Source organism: Anabrus simplex, chromosome 10 (assembly GCF_040414725.1).
Source record: "Anabrus simplex isolate iqAnaSimp1 chromosome 10, ASM4041472v1, whole genome shotgun sequence".
Taxonomy (NCBI): Eukaryota; Metazoa; Arthropoda; class Insecta; order Orthoptera; family Tettigoniidae; genus Anabrus; species Anabrus simplex.
Window position 1 is genome coordinate 3,999,901 of NC_090274.1, and position 18,677 is coordinate 4,018,577.

The 18,677-nt window shown below is 38.7% G+C and overlaps 1 protein-coding gene across 1 annotated transcript in view; it reads right to left on the reverse strand.

Moving 5' to 3' along the window:
• Positions 1–18,677, reverse strand: part of LOC136882464 (zinc finger CCHC domain-containing protein 10) — a 44,249-nt gene that overhangs the window by 16,435 nt on the left and 9,137 nt on the right. Inside the window, exons 2-4 of the mRNA XM_067155124.2 lie at positions 11,823–11,993; positions 9,013–9,069; positions 6,478–6,549 (exon numbers count right to left, since the gene is read on the reverse strand). Of these exons, the coding sequence (XP_067011225.2) occupies positions 6,478–6,549; positions 9,013–9,069; positions 11,823–11,988 (295 nt within the window). The 5' untranslated portion in view covers positions 11,989–11,993. The remainder of the gene's footprint in view (positions 1–6,477; positions 6,550–9,012; positions 9,070–11,822; positions 11,994–18,677) is intronic.

An 18,677-nucleotide genomic window follows, 5' to 3' on the forward strand; every position in this document is an offset into this window, starting at 1 on the left:
ATTTATTGTGGATGAATTATTACACTAGTACCGGTTTCAACCTATCTTGGCCATCATCAGCTAGCACACAAATTTACAGTCATGGGATAAATTACAGAGAAGTTACTTAAGAGCATCCGGATGTCTGATAAAAAATGGAAGTAAAATATATTGCAGTATGTTGCATTAAAATAGCTCTGATTGAAAGTAGTGATGGTTAGAATAAACTAAAACCTATTGATTGAGCATGGACATGAGTACATAAACACATTAAAATATATATGCCACATCATGAGACACTAAAAATATATATAGCACATTAAACACATTAAAACATGGTATATTTTAAAACCGTCTATTAAAATTTGAGTTCATGTTGCGTTGCATTCATTCTTCAATCCTCTTGTAGTTCTTGTGTTGATTAAGTTGAATATTGAGAATGCCATAGAACATTTTAATGTGTTTAATGTGCTATATATATTTTAATGTGTTTATGTACTCATGCCCATGCTCAATCAATAGGTTTTAGTTTATTCTAACCATCAATACTTTTAATCAGAGCTATTTTAATGCAACATACTGCAATATATTTTACTTCCATTTTTTATCAGACATCCGGATGCTCTTAAGTAACTTCTCTGTAATTTATCCCATGACTGTAAATTTGTGTGCTAGCTGATGATGGCCAAGATAGGTTGAAACCAGTACTAGTGTAATAATTCATCCACAATAAATGTATTGATCGGTGGAACATTTTTCTCATCTATTACTTTAAATAATTTGTCATTTATTTGACAAAACAGTTTGTTAATAAAATTCTAATCACTAAGTCTTCAGAAAGTACATCTCTCTACAGGGGCACAAGGAAATACCTTTTGTTTAATTTTTAAAATACCCCATCAATGACATATTTCAGGCTAAGTGTGATGTCATCAGAAATACTGGAAAGGTAAGAAAGCGCCTCACCCAGTGATTAAACGTGAGAAGTTTCATCTTATTTGCCCGTATTGAACTGAGATCACAATTAAAATAAAAATCTTGACTTTTTACATTATTTTATTGCAGTACTAGTTTCGGCGCACTATTAAGGCACCATCATCGGCTGCACAATAAGTACAGAAACTTGAAGATATAACAATACAAAACAACATACTGATATACTTAACTCCTTAATGTCTATCTAATGGTAAGCTGACAACTCTAAGTTACAAGCAAGATAACACTTGTGAGTCGAAATTTTAAAATTTCATCTCTGAGTGACAAGTTGTCCTCAAGATTCTGTGATGCTATTATTTTTTACATTTGTAAAAATCAAGTTCAACAACATTCCTAAAATTGTGAAATTAAAGCTGAATCAAGTCCTAAAATGTTAAAATGTTCATTTCACAGATGCATTAGTGGCCATGTGTTGGATAAAAACTAGTCGTATTCATTAAATTGCCAGACTGTGCAGTCTTCCGATGTTTGTTGATATGTGGAAGGTTAGTTCTTATGTCGTACTTTAGTGGTTGGAACTGATTATTTGCCCTGATGTTAAGCGGGCATAGCCTCTCAGTTCGATAACCCTGTAATGATGAAAGTCCTCTGTTAATAGAAAAGCTAGATAAAAATACTAGGAACCTGATTGAATCAAAATGTTATTGAAGTTGACTCGCCTCAACGGCTATGTACTTTGCGCAGCGTCTGCAGCATGACAAGTGTGTGCTCGTGTCGAATGCGATGTGATGAAGCGCTAAGGAAGGGGAAGTAGGGGCGGCTAGGGGAATGTTTCTGGAACGTTGGCAATGTAGGAGAGGGTCGGGGGGGGGGGGGGTTGTGGACAAAGACAGTATGAGAAACTGTTACGTAGAGTTCGAAAAAAGTCTTCAGGACTGCCGAAAGTCTGGTTTGATCCTGCCATCTCCCGAATACAAGCCAACAGCTACGTAACCCAAACAATGTAGCCGAGTGGGTCAGTAAATCCAGCACAAATGACTCAAAAATCTTAGTCTTCCGGCATAGAAAATGTGCGATAAACAACTCTGAAGTGGCTTGTCCAGAGTCTCTGTATATCACCCATTTCTTTTCTACCATACTGGTAAAAATTATAGTAGCAACTGTTGCTACACTGGCCTACAGGGTGCAGTTGCAGGAGGGACAGATACATGTGATAGCATTTGCGATGGATTTTCAGGACCTGATATTTGAGTACTATGCACATTATCTGAACTAAATGACTTATTATTATTATTATTATTATTTAGCATCTTGCAACACGTTCTAAGAAACCGTTACCCTGTAATTCAGTGTGTCCACATCAATCTTATCGGGTCTTGAGCTCTCTGTCCCCAATACGGTGTAAAACACGAGAGGCAAAGTGGAAAGACCATGCAGAACAGTTGAGGAACTATGCTACTGCAAGCCTAATACAAAGCACTTCACATAAAGAATGTATATAACCGCCCAGCGAGTAACAGTAGGAATTCCAGTACTGCCTCTAAACTGTTACAAAATTATCGCTGGCACCTGTGCAAGGAGTGTGCGCTTAAGGGAGATGCTATGCTTCCTAATATCTGTTAGCCAATCAAACTCTCCACCTTCCCTTTGTTTCACCGACAGTTACCTTTGTATTAGGATCCCTGATGAAACAATATTTCTGGAACAGCTTACTCTGACTGAATAGGATATATTATGCTAGAATATGTGACTCCCATATCTATTCAATATTTTGTTCTGGAGGTAACATCTGTTCAATGTGCACAGAACACTACCTGATACATCTTAAATGTCTGAATACAGGAAAGGAACAGACAAGTGACAAATCAAGTCAGAGAGAGCAGGAACAAACAATAGGATGAACACAATAACAGGTCAGCCAGGGAAGGACCAACAGAAATGTGTCAGTAGCACATTGAAACAAAAGGACAATAGCAATCTACATCTTCATACACAAGGTACTATTCAGAATTTCTAAAAATTAGAAAATTCCACATGAACAAATAACCATGCAAAGTTCTCACACTTCATGGCTATGTTTTCGAACATTCTGACAACTAGCATCCTCAAATCTGCAAGCATTTCGGAGTTGTTCATATCCTGCTGCATATTTCAAAATGGCTGACAAGGAGTAAAGAATCATGTTATGCTTCAGGTGCAAAACAGCAGCTGAATCCACTTTAATATTTAGGGCCTCTCAACCAAGCTTGAAACCAAATAACATTTGAAGGAAGGCCAGGAATCTGCAGAAGATGACATTTCTGGTCGACTGACACTATGCATAACTCCCAGAAAGATCACAAAAAAAGTTTCGAGGCAACAGAAAAGTTAAGACCCAACCTGGAGGAATAGTTACAACAAAAGACCCGTGCACACCTTTGCTCACTGTGAAGGACCTCCTGAGAATCATGGCCACCATTCAGCATCATCCTCACTTCATCCGCCCCTGAAGCTTCTACGCCAATGAAGTGCTCCAGGTGAAACTTCAATACCAATTCTTTATCAGTTTGTACTCGGCTCCTGGCTAGCCTCTTGTTTCCCACCTTCTTTAGGATAACAGGGTTCGACACTGACGGAGGGGTCATACTGACAGATCTACAGTACTAATGTGGGAAGTGTAAGATGACATTTAGGCCATCAGTCTGTAGATGTGTTTGATGCAGCACTCTATCCCACCCTATGCTGTGCTAACATTTTCATTTCTATATAACTACTACATTTGCTATAATATGTGTCGTATTTATGCCTTGGTCTAGCCTTACCTTCTTTACCCCCTACACTTCCCTCAAAAACAAACTGAACAAGTATGATGTACCTTGTTACTTTATCTCTTCTGATCAAATATCACTGAATAGTTCTGACCAATTTGGTTAAATCTCTCCTCATTCATACATCTCTCACCTTCAGCATTTTTCTGTAACACTACAATTCAATACCTTCCCTTCATCTTCGAGTTATCGCACAAGTTTCATTTCCATGCAATACCATGCAAAATTCTAAAGCATTTCTAATTCCTGTACCAATGTTCCAAATAAGCAAATTTTTTATGTTAAGAAAAGCCTTCCTTGTTTTTGCTAGTCTGCATTTTATGTCATCCTTACTCACGCCATCGTTAATATTCAACCCAAGTAACAATATTCCTCTCTTTCCTTTCCTAATCTAATACGTCCTGCATCGCCCGACTACTCAATTGCACTCCTTTACTTTTGTTTGATATTTTTCTTTATCTTGTACTACTCCAAGACTCCATACGATTCAGCCATTTCTCCACATCTGCAGACTGATAAAATAATATCGCCAAGTCTCCGAGTTCTGATTCCCTCTTCGGAATCCCTTTCAAATCCCTATTTGATAGGATAAAGTGGAATAAATATAAGAAAAAGGCAGAGAAAGGGATAAAGCTAGGAACACAGGACAAACAAGGAGGTAAGATTATACTTGTTTAAAGCGGCCCAACATCTAACTGCACAAAATTAGACTAAATGTAATGACAATTTAAAAGCCCAAAATCATCCACTGACCAGAATTCAAGAAGTGATGCATGAATGGATCAATATGAATTTAAAACAATCAGTGGATCCCACCCGCAATGCCTCACATTCCCCGAAACTAGCATTAAACAATAGTATTACTGACCATAGAACTAATACAAATATAATGGACCGTTATTGGGCTTCATAAATTTTCCAGCTAACTCATTCTTGGTTGCCTGAGTTTTGCCCCCGTGAGCCAAGTTGGGCTCATCAGTTGGTACTTAGCACACCCACCAAGATGCACGCCTAGTGCAACTGTTAAAAATTAAATAAATGGAAAGGAGGTTCAACCTCCTTTCCATTTATTTAATTTTTAACATCAATAATTTCAATACGGAACAATGAAATTTTTATCTTTAGTGCAACTGTGGAGGCCACTGCATAGTCTACTTGAAGCCACCGGCAGTGCCAATGCACTATGAGAGACTTTTCTCATTTCCGAAAATTGATGCCTGCCTGGCCATCAGATGATATAGATGTTGATTCCCATAGGGGAAAATGAAATATTTATAATGTCCAATAACGGACCATTATATTGGTATAATTTACTCATTCAGGACAAATACTTCATGTTCCCTATGGGAATCAACATCTATATCGACCATGAAACTAGCGTTAAACAATAGTATTACTGACCAAGGACCTGCTAAAGCACAATCCTGAATCCATGATGCTTATTGGCCTAAAGGGGGGGCCAAAATCCAGGTCATCAGCCCCTCGTAATAGTACTTATTGCCATGCCGCAGCATAGAACTGCACATTCCACAAATTATAGTACTGCTCACAGATAATACGCACATGTAACGCAGACCTATGGAGTTTCACATTCCAGTGCTACTGGAAGGCAACAAACCTATGGAGTTCCTCACATAGGTGTATTAATCACAGGGACTCACTGTCCCATGGTGTTCCTCGCATAATTGTACTAATTACAATTGAAGCCCGTGGTATTGCACATGTAGTGGAACTAACCACAGATACTATGTAAAACTCATTTTGATTCACACACACTTGCTACTAATCACAAACCTACTGTGTACCTAACATAGTGGTACTGAAATAAAGGAGACCCATGGTTTCCTGCATGATGGAACTAATTACAAGTAGTCTCATGGTCCTGATTCGATCATACCTTGGTCACGCCTTTCGGTTGCCTCATGACAGGCAGGGGATACCGTGGGTGCATCGTACGTTCGTCTAATTATGAATTTAAAAATGTCAGATCTAATTTGCAGTGTTTATTATGTATAAAATTATAAAAATAAATCAAAATGTAATAAAATAATGCACACTTTAAAGTAAAATTACATATTCAATTGTAAGCTAAATTAAACAATCACAGGGAAAAAAAGCATAATTCACAATAAAAGATGAGTTAGAAATAACTAAGAAACTTCATGTTTAAGAACTATAAAACAAGCCACCATCCCTCATAAAATGGATGGTTCTACAGACTGATCATCATGAAAAAAAGAAAAAGAAAAAGTGAAACGGCGCTTTGAAGTTTTAGACAACAGCACAGATTGGCCAGGTCGATGCTCTCCTTTAGGATGCATACTACCACTGCAAGTACACAATGGGAGGGAGAAGGTCCTTCTCACTTCAGTAAACAGGAGTGCATTTCTATACCATCGCCAATCCTAACACAATGTTCCTTGAATTGTTCTCAGCTTATTGCAAAGAGGGGTGGCCTGGCAGGAACCCTGTACGGCAACGGGACAATACAACTGCCTTATCACCTAACTCATTTCCCCTTACAACAACGTGGCTTGAAAAAAAAGAGCTAGGTCAGTGTGCGTTGGGAGGAACAAACAAAATGAAAGGACAGTACATGGAGATGTGTTATGTCATCTTATTCCTCAGCCCTCTCAACTCATTGTGTATAACCTGCACAGCCATTCATGGTCTTAACTTGGGGCCATTTCACACAGCATGGCCACGATATTCAAGAATTTTCATTGTTAGCTTCACACTAACAAGAGTTACTCACCGTCATGCTTGCCATATTTCATCTTCATCTTAGCCTTCAGGTTAGCTGTTACACTACCTGCTTTCTTTTGCACTGAAACAAGAAAGATACATTTACTTTATTTTCTAGCATTGTCTTCAAATTATCAGTGAATTTATCCATCATTTCCTTAAAAAACAACCCTTCTCTTTGCTTACACCCGCATTATAATCCAGGTCATTTGTATTAACAATGACATTTTCTGAATCTTAAATATGTTTATGAATACAGTTTCTATTTTTGCTCAATTTTCATTAATCTTTACAGCAACTTAATTCCAAACAAAATACTTTTCCTTACAATTTGCTCTACGTTGCCACGACACAGACAGGTGTAACGATTGTAGCATAGGAAAAGGGTAGGAGTGAGAAGGAAGTGGCTGTGGTCTTAAGGTCTGGTGTGAAGATGGGAAACTACAGAACACTTCCAGGGCTGCTCACAGTGGAGTTCCGAGACCACCAGGTCCCAAACGCAAGCTCACAGCTGTGTGCACCTAACCACATAGCCAACTTACTCTGTGAAAATAGAAAATCACCCGGCAGACAACCAGGCAATAGCTAGACAACTACAAGTTCACTGGACAGTATCCACAGCTAATTCAACATCAAAGAACTAAGCCTATCCTCTGTGTCAACTGTTCTTGTGAAATCTATTCCTGTACTCTAGCAGAGATTAGACGATTTGGTAATGGATACCATATTAAAGGCACTAAAAGAAAAGGGGCAACAAGACTTAAAAAGATGATGTAATTTGGGGTAACTCAGAAAGATGAAGAGAGACTGCAGGGGTGGAGTCAAGAGTTTGAGAAATATGGATTAAACATCAACAAGGCTAAAACGGTGTTGAAGGTACAGAAGGGTGACAATCAGCCAGAAATCATTCTAAATGGCACTAAGCTGGACAGTGTCGAAGAATTTAAGTACTTGGGTAGTATAATGTCCAAGGATAACTTAGCTAAATATGAAGTAAACAGTCGAATCAGCAAAGCAATACATTTTTACCTCCAAGTGAGACGGCTACTATGGAATAAACAAGTACCACTCAAAACCAAGAAGACACTGTATAAATCATACTACAACCCTATCCTCACATTCAGCCTGGAAACCGCTACATTAACAAGAAAGGACAACTCGAAACTCCAAGCAGCAGAAATGAAGTTCCTACGCACAACAATCCAGAAGACCAGGAAGGATAAAATCAGGAATGAAAAAGTCAAAGACATAGGACTTAAACACTCCTTACTCCAGAATATCCAAAAGGCAAGACTGAAGTGGTTTGGTCATGTGAAAAGAATGAGTGCCAACAGGTCTGCAAGAAAGGAGTATGAAACAAATCAGGAGAAAGAGACCAGTGGGATAACCTAAAGAAAAATGGACAGACTTAGTGAAGAAGGATGTAGAGGACAGAGGTAACGATTGGGAGCGGATTGTGAACAAAGAATGGCTCATGGACAGAACAAAATGGAAGGGGCTCGTATACTACACCTGGGAAACTGGAGTTGGTCAACAATGATATGAAGAATGACCATATCTTGATGTTCGTAACACATCTGAGCTTTTGATGAAGGAAGCGTCCTAGCTGCTTCATAACTCAGTGATAGTTTCACATCCACAGAACAGGGAAGAGACGATACACCAATTTTCAATACATTCTCAGATCTGTATTTAAGTAGACCCAATGTGTAAGACTTCTGAAAGCTACATGGGCAGCACGTTATCTGTTCCCTGTGTCTTTCACCAAGAAGCAGTTACAAGACAATATTTCCTACATGGAGGAAATGTGTTCTAAAACATACTGGAAATACTAAAATCCGGAAAGGCAGTTCCAGGAGCTGGCTGTTCAAGTACCTTTATTTTAGGAATGTGTACTGTACAGCCCCTTAAAGTGCACTGCACCAACACAGAGGTCTTATGGTGATACATAGATAGGAAAGGACTAGGAGTGGGAAGGAAGCAGCCATGGTCTTAAGGTACAGCCCCAGCATTTGCTTGGTGTGAAAATGTAAGCATGGAGAAACCATCTTCAGGGCTGCCGACGGAGGGATTTGACACCTACTATCACCCGAATGCAAGCTCACAGCTAACCAAATGGCCAACTTACTCAGTCAAATCATTTTCTACTCCTATGTTACACATCTCTATATATGCCATCACCTTAATAGATTAACAAATGAAAGATGTTTTCACAAGAATCCTAAAAAGTTAATATGTTCTTACTGCATCATAAGTATATTTATAAACCTGTTGAAGTAAGAAGCTGGTAACAGCCACGTATAACTGCTTATAAAACTCCTGTATGTCAGTCAATGAATTTTACAAAAATAAATGACCCATTTGGAGGGAACTCAAACCAGTAGCAGATATGTCAAAATTACTGAGAACTTCCCAACGAAATATTAATTCCTTGCATTACTGCAAAATCCCTTTGTGAAGTCCTATGATTCACAAGGCTTAATAAATGAGTCTACTGCTAGCATCTACTTTAATATAAACCCTATAAAAGAATTTATAAACTCACCTCTCTTCTTCAGAACTTTTACAGTCACCCCTTTCTTTGCAGCTTTCTTTTTGGCAACTAGAAAAATATCAGGAATTTAATTTAAGCACATGTATATTAAATAGCAAAGTAAGAATGGTAACCAATCTGTTTACATTGGTATAATACTTAGCATTTTCTTCAATGTATCGGATATGCAATTAAGGTAAATTGCAAAGCAAGACATGTTGACAATCAAGACCAAAGGACAACAAGAAATTCATATGCAAAGCAGAAACGAACACCAGTGAAGAACTTCTACAAGAGCAGTTCAACATTACTCGCTATGCATTATAACGTTTAGGAAGATGTGCAAGTCAGACTACTCATACAAGTTTCATTCTACATAAGAGAAAAAAAAATTAATTGTTCAGCACAAATATATTTCCCCTCAGAGCCAGCCTGGTGGCCACAATCGTTACAGTGTCAAGGTTAGAAGGTCTCAGACCGCGGTTAGTCAGTTCGAGTCCCAATTTGGCAGTGGTGGCTGGTGATTCTTCTAATGGTGACAGCAAAATCTATATTTATTATTAACAAATCTTTCAAAGTTGCAAATACAAACCAGTGATGTTTCCTGGGCCAGACGTTCACACATTCCACTCCCCGACCTACCATTTCTTTTACCAGATTATTCTGATTATGAAATGAATGTAATAGAAAGACCTGGAGAAAGAAAGTCTGGAAATAATTACAATTTACTTTCAAAGGTGAAATATGTACTTCAGCCATTTCAGTCACTTTCCCATTGTAAAATCTAATATTGCAAAACTGAAGTACAGAAAATTAAACCACTGTCGCCAGCCTTAAAAATGGCTGGGCATGGTCTGCTACAGACTTATCACTTGCTTCTGTTTTCACTAGAAGAAAGCGATGAGAAACTACCGTTTTACTACGCTTTCACTACCCGTATTAAAACATTTAAACATCATACTCGATTGCATAAGCAATAATACACTCACACGAAACTTTAAAACAAATAACCGGGCTGAGTGAGTGGCTTAGGCAGTTGAGGCACTGGGCTTCTGACCCCAACTTGGCAGGTATAATCCTCTCAGTCCAGTAGAGTTCACATGTGGTCAATAAGTCGGCCTTGTGCCGGTAGATTTACTGCCACGTAAAACTCCTGCGGGACAATTTTGGCACTTCAGCGTATCCAAAAACTAATGTATTGAGATGTAAAGCTAACATATTCAAACAAAAATCAACACGAAGGTGATGGAAGCTAAAAGAACACCTTGGCTAGGTTTAGCAAGCATGAGCCAGGTATACTGAGAGAGTATGCGCACATGTATTGATCAAGGGAGTGAAACTGTCAAGTCATTTGAAACTAAACCAGCGACTTATTTTCTTTCTAGAAGTTGCTTTACGTCACAATGATACAGATAGGTCTTATGGCGACGATGGGACAGGGCAGGGCTAGGAATGGGAACGAAGCGGACGTGGCCTTAAAGTACAGCCCCAGCATTCAGCTGGTGTGAAAATGGGGAAAAAACAGAAAACTATCTTCAGGGGTGCCGACCGTGGGATTCGAACCCACTACCTCCCGATTACTGGATACAGGCCACACTTAAGCGACTGCAGCTATCGATCTCATTACCAGCAACCTAGCAGCGTGAGAGACTGGCAGGCGGTTCCGGGAGGTGGTCAGAGTGGCAAGTATGTGGAGCAGAACAACTAATGAGAAGAGAAACACTAAGGTAACATTACATTTTTAAATATGAAATAAAATTATTATTTTCCTTTCAATTCTATTTAGGTATTGACAACTTGCATACCCTGAGAAAACGCCGTTGGTACAGGCAGCACATTTTTACCTATAGAATACATTCAACTGTGCTGCTGTATACGACTTCTTTAAAGAAAGTATCAATTGAAACCAATTTAAAATATAAATAATGTCCCATGCATTTTTATTGAAATTCCTGCCTTAAGGAATGTACTGAACAAATTAAGAAGCTCTCCAGGGGAAAAGAAGGAAACATTTCTCTTGCAAGGCCACGTTTCAGAGTGAATTTGTGCTGCCCCTCAATATTTGCTGCTTGATGCCCGGGCCTATATAGCCAACATCTTAATACGTTTGTCCGTTCCCAATACTTTATTGGTCTAAACTGCCACAGGTACATAGTAAACTTAGCCCAACGACTGAATCAGGAATCTTGCTTTCTTTGCGACTGAATTTGTCATAGTGGGCAGTCTGTTCAATTCTAGGAGCAAGTCCATATTTTATAAAATGCAGCCAATGACTGGCTGTTTATGTGGGTGGACCAATTCTTTGGACAACTAAGAAGCATTGAATTTCCACGAAATCCAGTGGTTAGCAAAGTACTGGGATGTTTTGAGAGAAGAGAGGATTGAAGACCATTTGTGTGCTATGAATGGTCCCACACGCTGCTTTGGTGGGGAGGATGGTAGATGCACATGACTGGCACAGTTAAACAGTGTGTGAGGAAGAATCTAGGGAAAAGGAGATGAAGCGCCAGGTACCATGGTATGTGAATAGAACCTGCCATCATTTCAAGATGAAACTGGCTGATGTTTCACACCAGCATACTTTCTCCATAGAGAAACTGTCACTCCTACCAAACAAGAACTGGAAAAAAACTCAGATTTCTGGAAGAAATGGATCGAAAAATGTGTTCGAACTCTGCAACTATCATGTTTGACAGACTCACAAACACTCAGCTCAGTTTGTGACCTAGTCCTTGTGAAAGGACTTGAATAAATCAAGTACAAGTTCTGCTCTATGCATTAAACAACCCCAGATATAACTTGTTTTCCAGTCTTCTCCATACCTTTGTGGCCTCTTGGACCAGCAGTATCATCCTTCGGACATTCTGAGCACGTATCATTACGCTTACACTTCTTCGACTTCTTTGGTTTGTATCTGCGGGTTGTTGCACCAGACCGTTCCAAGGGCAATTCTGGAGCAGACTCCATCTTAGGCTCTTCTCGCAGCATTGCAACTGCAACATGAAAATAAAATCCACAGCTAATAAATAAAAAACCTCAAAATTGATAACAGGAATGGAGGCATGAAAGGCATGGATCAATCCCAGTCAGCAGATCTCACATCCAGATGCCACACTCTTTGCTGCTGTTGCATTGGCAGCAACATCAGAAGATCTTCAGTGGTCAGTAATCTCCAGAAAGTCTCTTCAAAATTTGACATGATCATTTCACCACAAAAGAGCAAAGGGGAAGGACCCTATCCCCAGTAAAATCTGTTTAGATAATAAAATTTTGGAAAGAGTGAACAAATTGAATTATCTGGGATATAATTTATCTTACCAAGGAGAAATTGATATCTCTGCAAAAATAACCAAATTTACCAGAACAGGGATCATAAATCATATCATGAAGCCATCTCTTGTCCAAAAACACACGCTTACGTCTTTATTACACTTTAGCCAGACCAACCCTTTGCTATGGCAGTGAGGCATGGACAATAAGAACTCAAGACATTTCCAGAATTACAGCATGTGAAATGACGCTCATGCGTAGAACAGCAGGCTATGCAAAATGAGATCGTATAAGAAATGAAGATGTGCTTAAAGGACTGAATGTGAAACCAGTAATTAATTACATCTATGATTACCGAGAAAACTGGAAACGCCACATTCAAAGGACGGAATATGGAAGACTACCGAAGGAGATCCTTTGCTATCAGCCTGTCTAACGGGACACATGACCCAATACTTGGAAGGAAGATGATTATGATCATCAAGCTTTGTTTTTACAAGTTGCACCGACACAGATAGGTCTTATGGCTACAATGGGACTGGGAAGGAAGCAGCCATAGCCTTAAGAAACAGCTCCAGCATTTGCTTAGTGTGAAAATGGGAAATAACTGAAAACCATCATCAGGCCTGCCAACAGCAAGGTTCGAACCCACTATCACCCAGATGCAAGCTTACAGCTGCGCGCCCCTAAACGCACAGCCAAATTGCCTGGTGTTTATAGTAGGGAGAAACAAGCTTTATACTGTAAATCTATAGCATATCTAAGGCCAGTATTTTGACTGTTGTACTTTCATGCTTAATTCATTTGTTATATCCATAAAAATTACATCACAGTAGTCAAAATGGGAAATAATGACTGAAGATGAATTTTCAGTGATCAAGGGAATGCATTTCCGAACCATTTTAAGGCGTGCAAGCCACAATACATCTTTTTATAGATATTCGTAACTTGCACTGACCAGTTTAAAGTTTCCATTATAAAAACTCCAAGGTTAGAAACTGATTCACAATAAGGTATAGCAGTATTTAACATTACGGGAGGAATGCAAATTTGTTTTAAAAAGTGAAGATTCTTTGAAGTACCGATGATAATGGCTTTTATTTCATGGGGGTTTATTTTAAGGTGGTTTTTAATTGCATAGTCATTAATTACCTCAAGGTCAGCATTTACATTACATATTAGTTCTAGTGTTGTGATAAATTTGCAAATCAGTATAAGTGACCCTTGAGGGACACCAATATTTTTTGTTTGCCACCATTCATTATTTGCAACAACACACCACTGGCAGTTTGAGGTAAGAATAGAAAAGCTCCAGCAATTTCTGGCCAAAGTTAAAGGACTTCAATCTGGAAGGAAGCAACCTTGGATCTGCAGTATAAAATGCGCTACTGAAACCTAAGAGTAAGTATTGTCACATGTTTGTTGTCCAATGCATATTTAAATGTAATCTGCCACTTTCAGCAGAGCTATCATGGTACTATGTTTTTTCCTTAAAGCTCAATTGGTAACAGTCTAGTAAAGTATATTTATGTAGGTACATAAGATTTTTCATATACCAGGCGTTCCAGCACTTTGGACAGGGGTGGTGAGATAGAAACTTCTGGGTAATCTGAAGGAATACTTGGTGCATCCTTTTTCAGGATCGGAATGAGGGCATCCTTCCACACCATAGGGAAAATTCCTTGGGTCAAACTACTTAATGTGTTATGGTCGGCAGAATGGAGCCAATGATATATTTGTGAAAAGACAGGTATGCCACCGTGCCCAGCAGCATTTAATCCGAGAATCACACTTTTAAAATTTCACTTCAGATTTGATAATTTGGAGTTGACATTTTTCAGCTGAATAATGGATATTAGCCGCCTTCATTTTCCTATTTTTTGGACTATATATAATTCTTCATGAACAAAAAATGCAACTTAATGTGCTCATTTTCATGCAATAAAGGCAGACACAAAGCACCTTGGTTCAATGTCTGCGTGGGTTAGCTGCCTCACATTCTAGCACTCATTTTATTTCAATAGACCTTCCACTAAGGTATCTTGCCCACTCAACTGTTTGTTGCTTCAGGAATGCTCCTTGTGCTTTGAAGGCAACATGCTTGTTTCAGTACGACTTTCAACTTACAGGATCGGTTGAAACATCCTTTAGAAAAGTCTTCACACACTTTATTCACGTAATACACGCACAGCCCTTGTGCATTAGCTGCTGTCATGACTGCACGAAAGTCTTCAGACACAACAAACAGCTGAATATCGCTCTTCCTGTATGCATTAGATTATGTCCAATGCGCGAGGGAATTTTCCCCTGATGAATTCTGCAAACTTTCTCCCTTTAAGCACTGCCTGTACCTAGAGTGCGGGTTAAAGTCGTCTGCCGCTGCACACTAGCGAGAGGCATACACCCTGCATTGACGTACTACTCAGTTCAGTTCACCACTAGGAGGCACCAATAACAGGGCATATTTAAAGTCAGCCTTTTGTCACTATTTCTCCCAACACAATTAGGTTTCAATCTAATATTTACATATTCATTGTCGTCAATATTACAACTATGGATGTATTCTAATTTTTACACTCGTCCTATCCAGCTATGTTGTATCATTCATTAGCCAAGGTTAGTCAGGTTACAGTAGGACTCAAATTATATACTTTCACTACCCAGCCATGTTCAACAGGAGAGGCAGCGAGAAGTTACCAGCACTTCAGCTGGTGGACTGGGGAAAGGTATGCTTTGTTCCCAAGCAGACTGGATAGAATATAGTCAAGCAGCACAGTGAGCTGGTTAGAATCGTACAGAATGAATGTTTACAAGTGGAATTCTTGTTGAATGAACATCTCGTTCCTCCACTAGATTAACATTCATGTCAGCTGTCAGTATGGCGACATGCTGTTGGACAACGGATATTTCTAGTAGACATATCTTAAAAAAAAGAAATGTTATGACCGAACTATTCACAAATTTCTACATTTCCATAGTGCTGCAATGCCTCTGAAGCAAATAACCAAATAATTCAGGAAATGGAAATAAGGTCAGTGGGAATCACAGAAGGAAAGTATGTTAACAGAAGCATGCATATGTAAGCAAGAATGGAGTGCCTGGTTACCATGCTGTGCTTCCTGTGCAGACAAGAATGTTTACTCTAAATTTAGGACTAATTCAAGATAGACCTCAGCCACAAAATATATCCATATTAACCGCTCAAGCCGGTTCGACTTATACATGTACGGACCTACAAAACAAGCCAGGAGCGGATTGACATACCTGTACAGACTAGGCTAGCGATGTTTTAGATTTACATCTGCATGCCATCTGGTGGTTGTCAACCTGAACATGCCTCACATCACAGTATTTTCTACCATAATCTGGCAATATGATGGCATAAAAAGGATTTGTTTCATCAACCTTGATCGTCATAAACATGGTGCCGCCTTCGCATGTTGTGTACTTATCTAATGCAGCTCTCAAACACATTAGGTGAAAGTAGTGATGAGAATAAGCATAGTGATAATGAAAGCTGTAGTGAAGATGATTATGCACAGCAGAATATTACGTGTGATGTAAGTAAATGCTCACCCGAATGGTCATGGGCGCCTGTTCATTAGAATTTTATTCCAACAAGGTAATTAGGCATTTTGTACATTGCATGCCATGTTTTTATATGTAGTAGAAACATCTGCATGATATGAACTGCATATCCATTTATTTTGAACAAAATCAAATACACCGTTTAGAAGTTATAGCAATGTTTGCGACAGCATGTAAAATTGTGATTTTTTTCTAAAATTTCTTACCACTGTAGGGTAAAACTTGCTTAACTTTTAATACCAGCTTGAAGGGATAATAGTAATGAATTAGATTACCATATCTTTGCTTGCTCATCTCTTTGCCACAGAGAGACTGTCCTGTATAAACAATCATGCTATTAAAACTGTTGAAAGTGATACTGGGTCATTCTCTCCTCTGGTGGTGGTAGTGGCAATTATTTTAAGAGCAAGGACAGCTAGGCAACCATCCTCTACATAACACTAATAAGAGAAAAATGGAAGGGAGAAGGGATCTGACACTTCAAAAAATGGCAATATGTAGGAAGGTGACTGAAATGATAAGATAATATGGTCCAACAGATTACTGTTATTATGCTCATGACATTTCAAAATTTAAGTCTTGGCCAGTTTTTGCACCATCTACTGGTTGTGCAAGGAAACACATCTAACCAATCCCAAGCTGCCATTTATATCGGTAGAGTGCGGTCTCAAAACTGTTGCCAACATGTGCACATTCACAATTCACCATGTGGTAAGGCTATTTCACTCAGTGTGTGGATTATGTTCCCACAAAAAAATAACCAGGTCACAGTTTCCAAAGAGGAAAACCAATTAGGTCAAGCTGTGGTGAATGTTAGTGCTGATGACTGGAGAAACTTCATGCACCATACACCAACAGTAATATGTAAGGCACAGGAAAGTCAATGGATAGTGCAGAATTGAGTTCAAAGTTTAGTTCCCTTTGGGAATTGGAGATAGTGACAGTGATAAGTCACTGGAGGGTTCCAGTGACTCAGATCTGTGGAGGCCATAGCATAATTCCTGTGCCAGCCATTAATGGCAAGTAATTTGTTATTTCCACATTCATTTTCATTCTTAAAAATGTACTTGTACATTTTAGTGACATGTTTTTAGCAAATGCATACAGCACCTTTTAAGTTTCTGTAAATTTGTTTTCACTTATGATTCACTGACTTTCTGATTATAGTATTACCTTTTACGAAGACTGTGTGCCTCAGTCATATTGCATCAACTGGGTGGGCATTTACTTGCTATCTCAATTTGTGGTATGAACTAGTTATCTTTGCAGCGTCAGAACGAGTGACACTTTCATTTCTTGTATTGTATCTGTGTGGAATTGAGGGAGAGCGGTGTGGTGCGGGAGAGGAGACAGGTGGAGGGAGTTTCCTTTAATGGAATGGTGGGAGCTTTTGTGGATGTTATTTTAAGATTTTTAAGAATTTTATTTTGATTCAAATTACTCGTTCTGACACTGCAAAGTCAACTAGTTCATAGCACAAAAATTGAGAAGGTAAGTCAATGTACACACGTTCCTGCCAAATATAGCCATCTTTTCTTTAAACCTTAAGTCTTTCTACCCTCCTTTCATTACAGATTCTTCACCACACATCCATGAAGTCGTTCTCAACATTCAAGCTATAGCCAACAACAAGCATGAGCATTCCCATTTGACTATTAGCACAACGAAGAAACAATTTCATCAGCTAGTAAAGACATGCAGCAACACTCGGCTGTGAACCTTTTATCATTTTTTTCAACAAAAATAAGACTGGATGCACCTCACAAATATGGGTCTAATAACAATAACTCCATCAGTCACACAGCTGTATACTCTTAATACTATAAACTTTCTACAAAAATAATGTCTTAAATGATTAAGCCACTTCAGGATCATTGTAACCATTCAACTTCAAATTGGGTTGCCTTTAACCAGATTCCATTCATTTTAATATGTACCTCAAGGCCATAATTTTAGCCATAGACTCATTTACATAAATAAGGACAGTTTGGCTATTTTAAAAATGTTTTAAAGTTTTTAATGCAAGATTGCACCAACATTACTCATTTAACTCTTACATAGTTTTACACATATTTTAATTGTGTAAATTGTCATTTAGGAACTTACAACTTTCCTAATTTTTATAAAATTTCTTTATGCAACACTGACTAATCAGAATCACGAGATTACAGCTGATGATGCCCATACAATGGGCAAAACATGTCCGTTTAAATTAGAATGACAAGATGTAAATCTTAATTTTTAAGAACCCAATGTGTATTGAATAGGTGATCTGAAACTTTTGTATCATCGTAGAATTCATGACAAGTGGCACTGTCGAGAAAAGTAATAACTTTGCGATTTTCCTTCATCCTATCGTTAAATTCGTCCCGCCATTCTTTCATTACAGAACTCATCATCCAGGCTTTCCCGTTGCTCCATGTTACCAGAAGCTTGTGCAAGTCCAAGTTTTTAAAACACCTTGGTTTTGCTGATTACCAGGGACTTCTCCATTTCCCCCTCCATGTTACTGCACAATGGTACTGTAAGTCATTCTTTAGACATTTTACCCCCGCCACACTTTACCCCATGAAGCACAAGTGACTTTGAAGGCAAGTTTCGAAAAACCAATCCTGTTTTGACGACGTTGAAAATGTCTTAGTTTCATAGCCAGAAATTAAATTTTGCAGCTTCGATTTCCACTCTGCTACGTCTTTGGACTCCCCACAGACTTCATTCCATACTATATTGTGTCTTGTTTTGAAACTCTCCAGCCACCCAGTTGATGTTTTAAAGGCAGTGTTGCCAAGTGATTTAGCAACAGCAAGAGCCTCATTTTG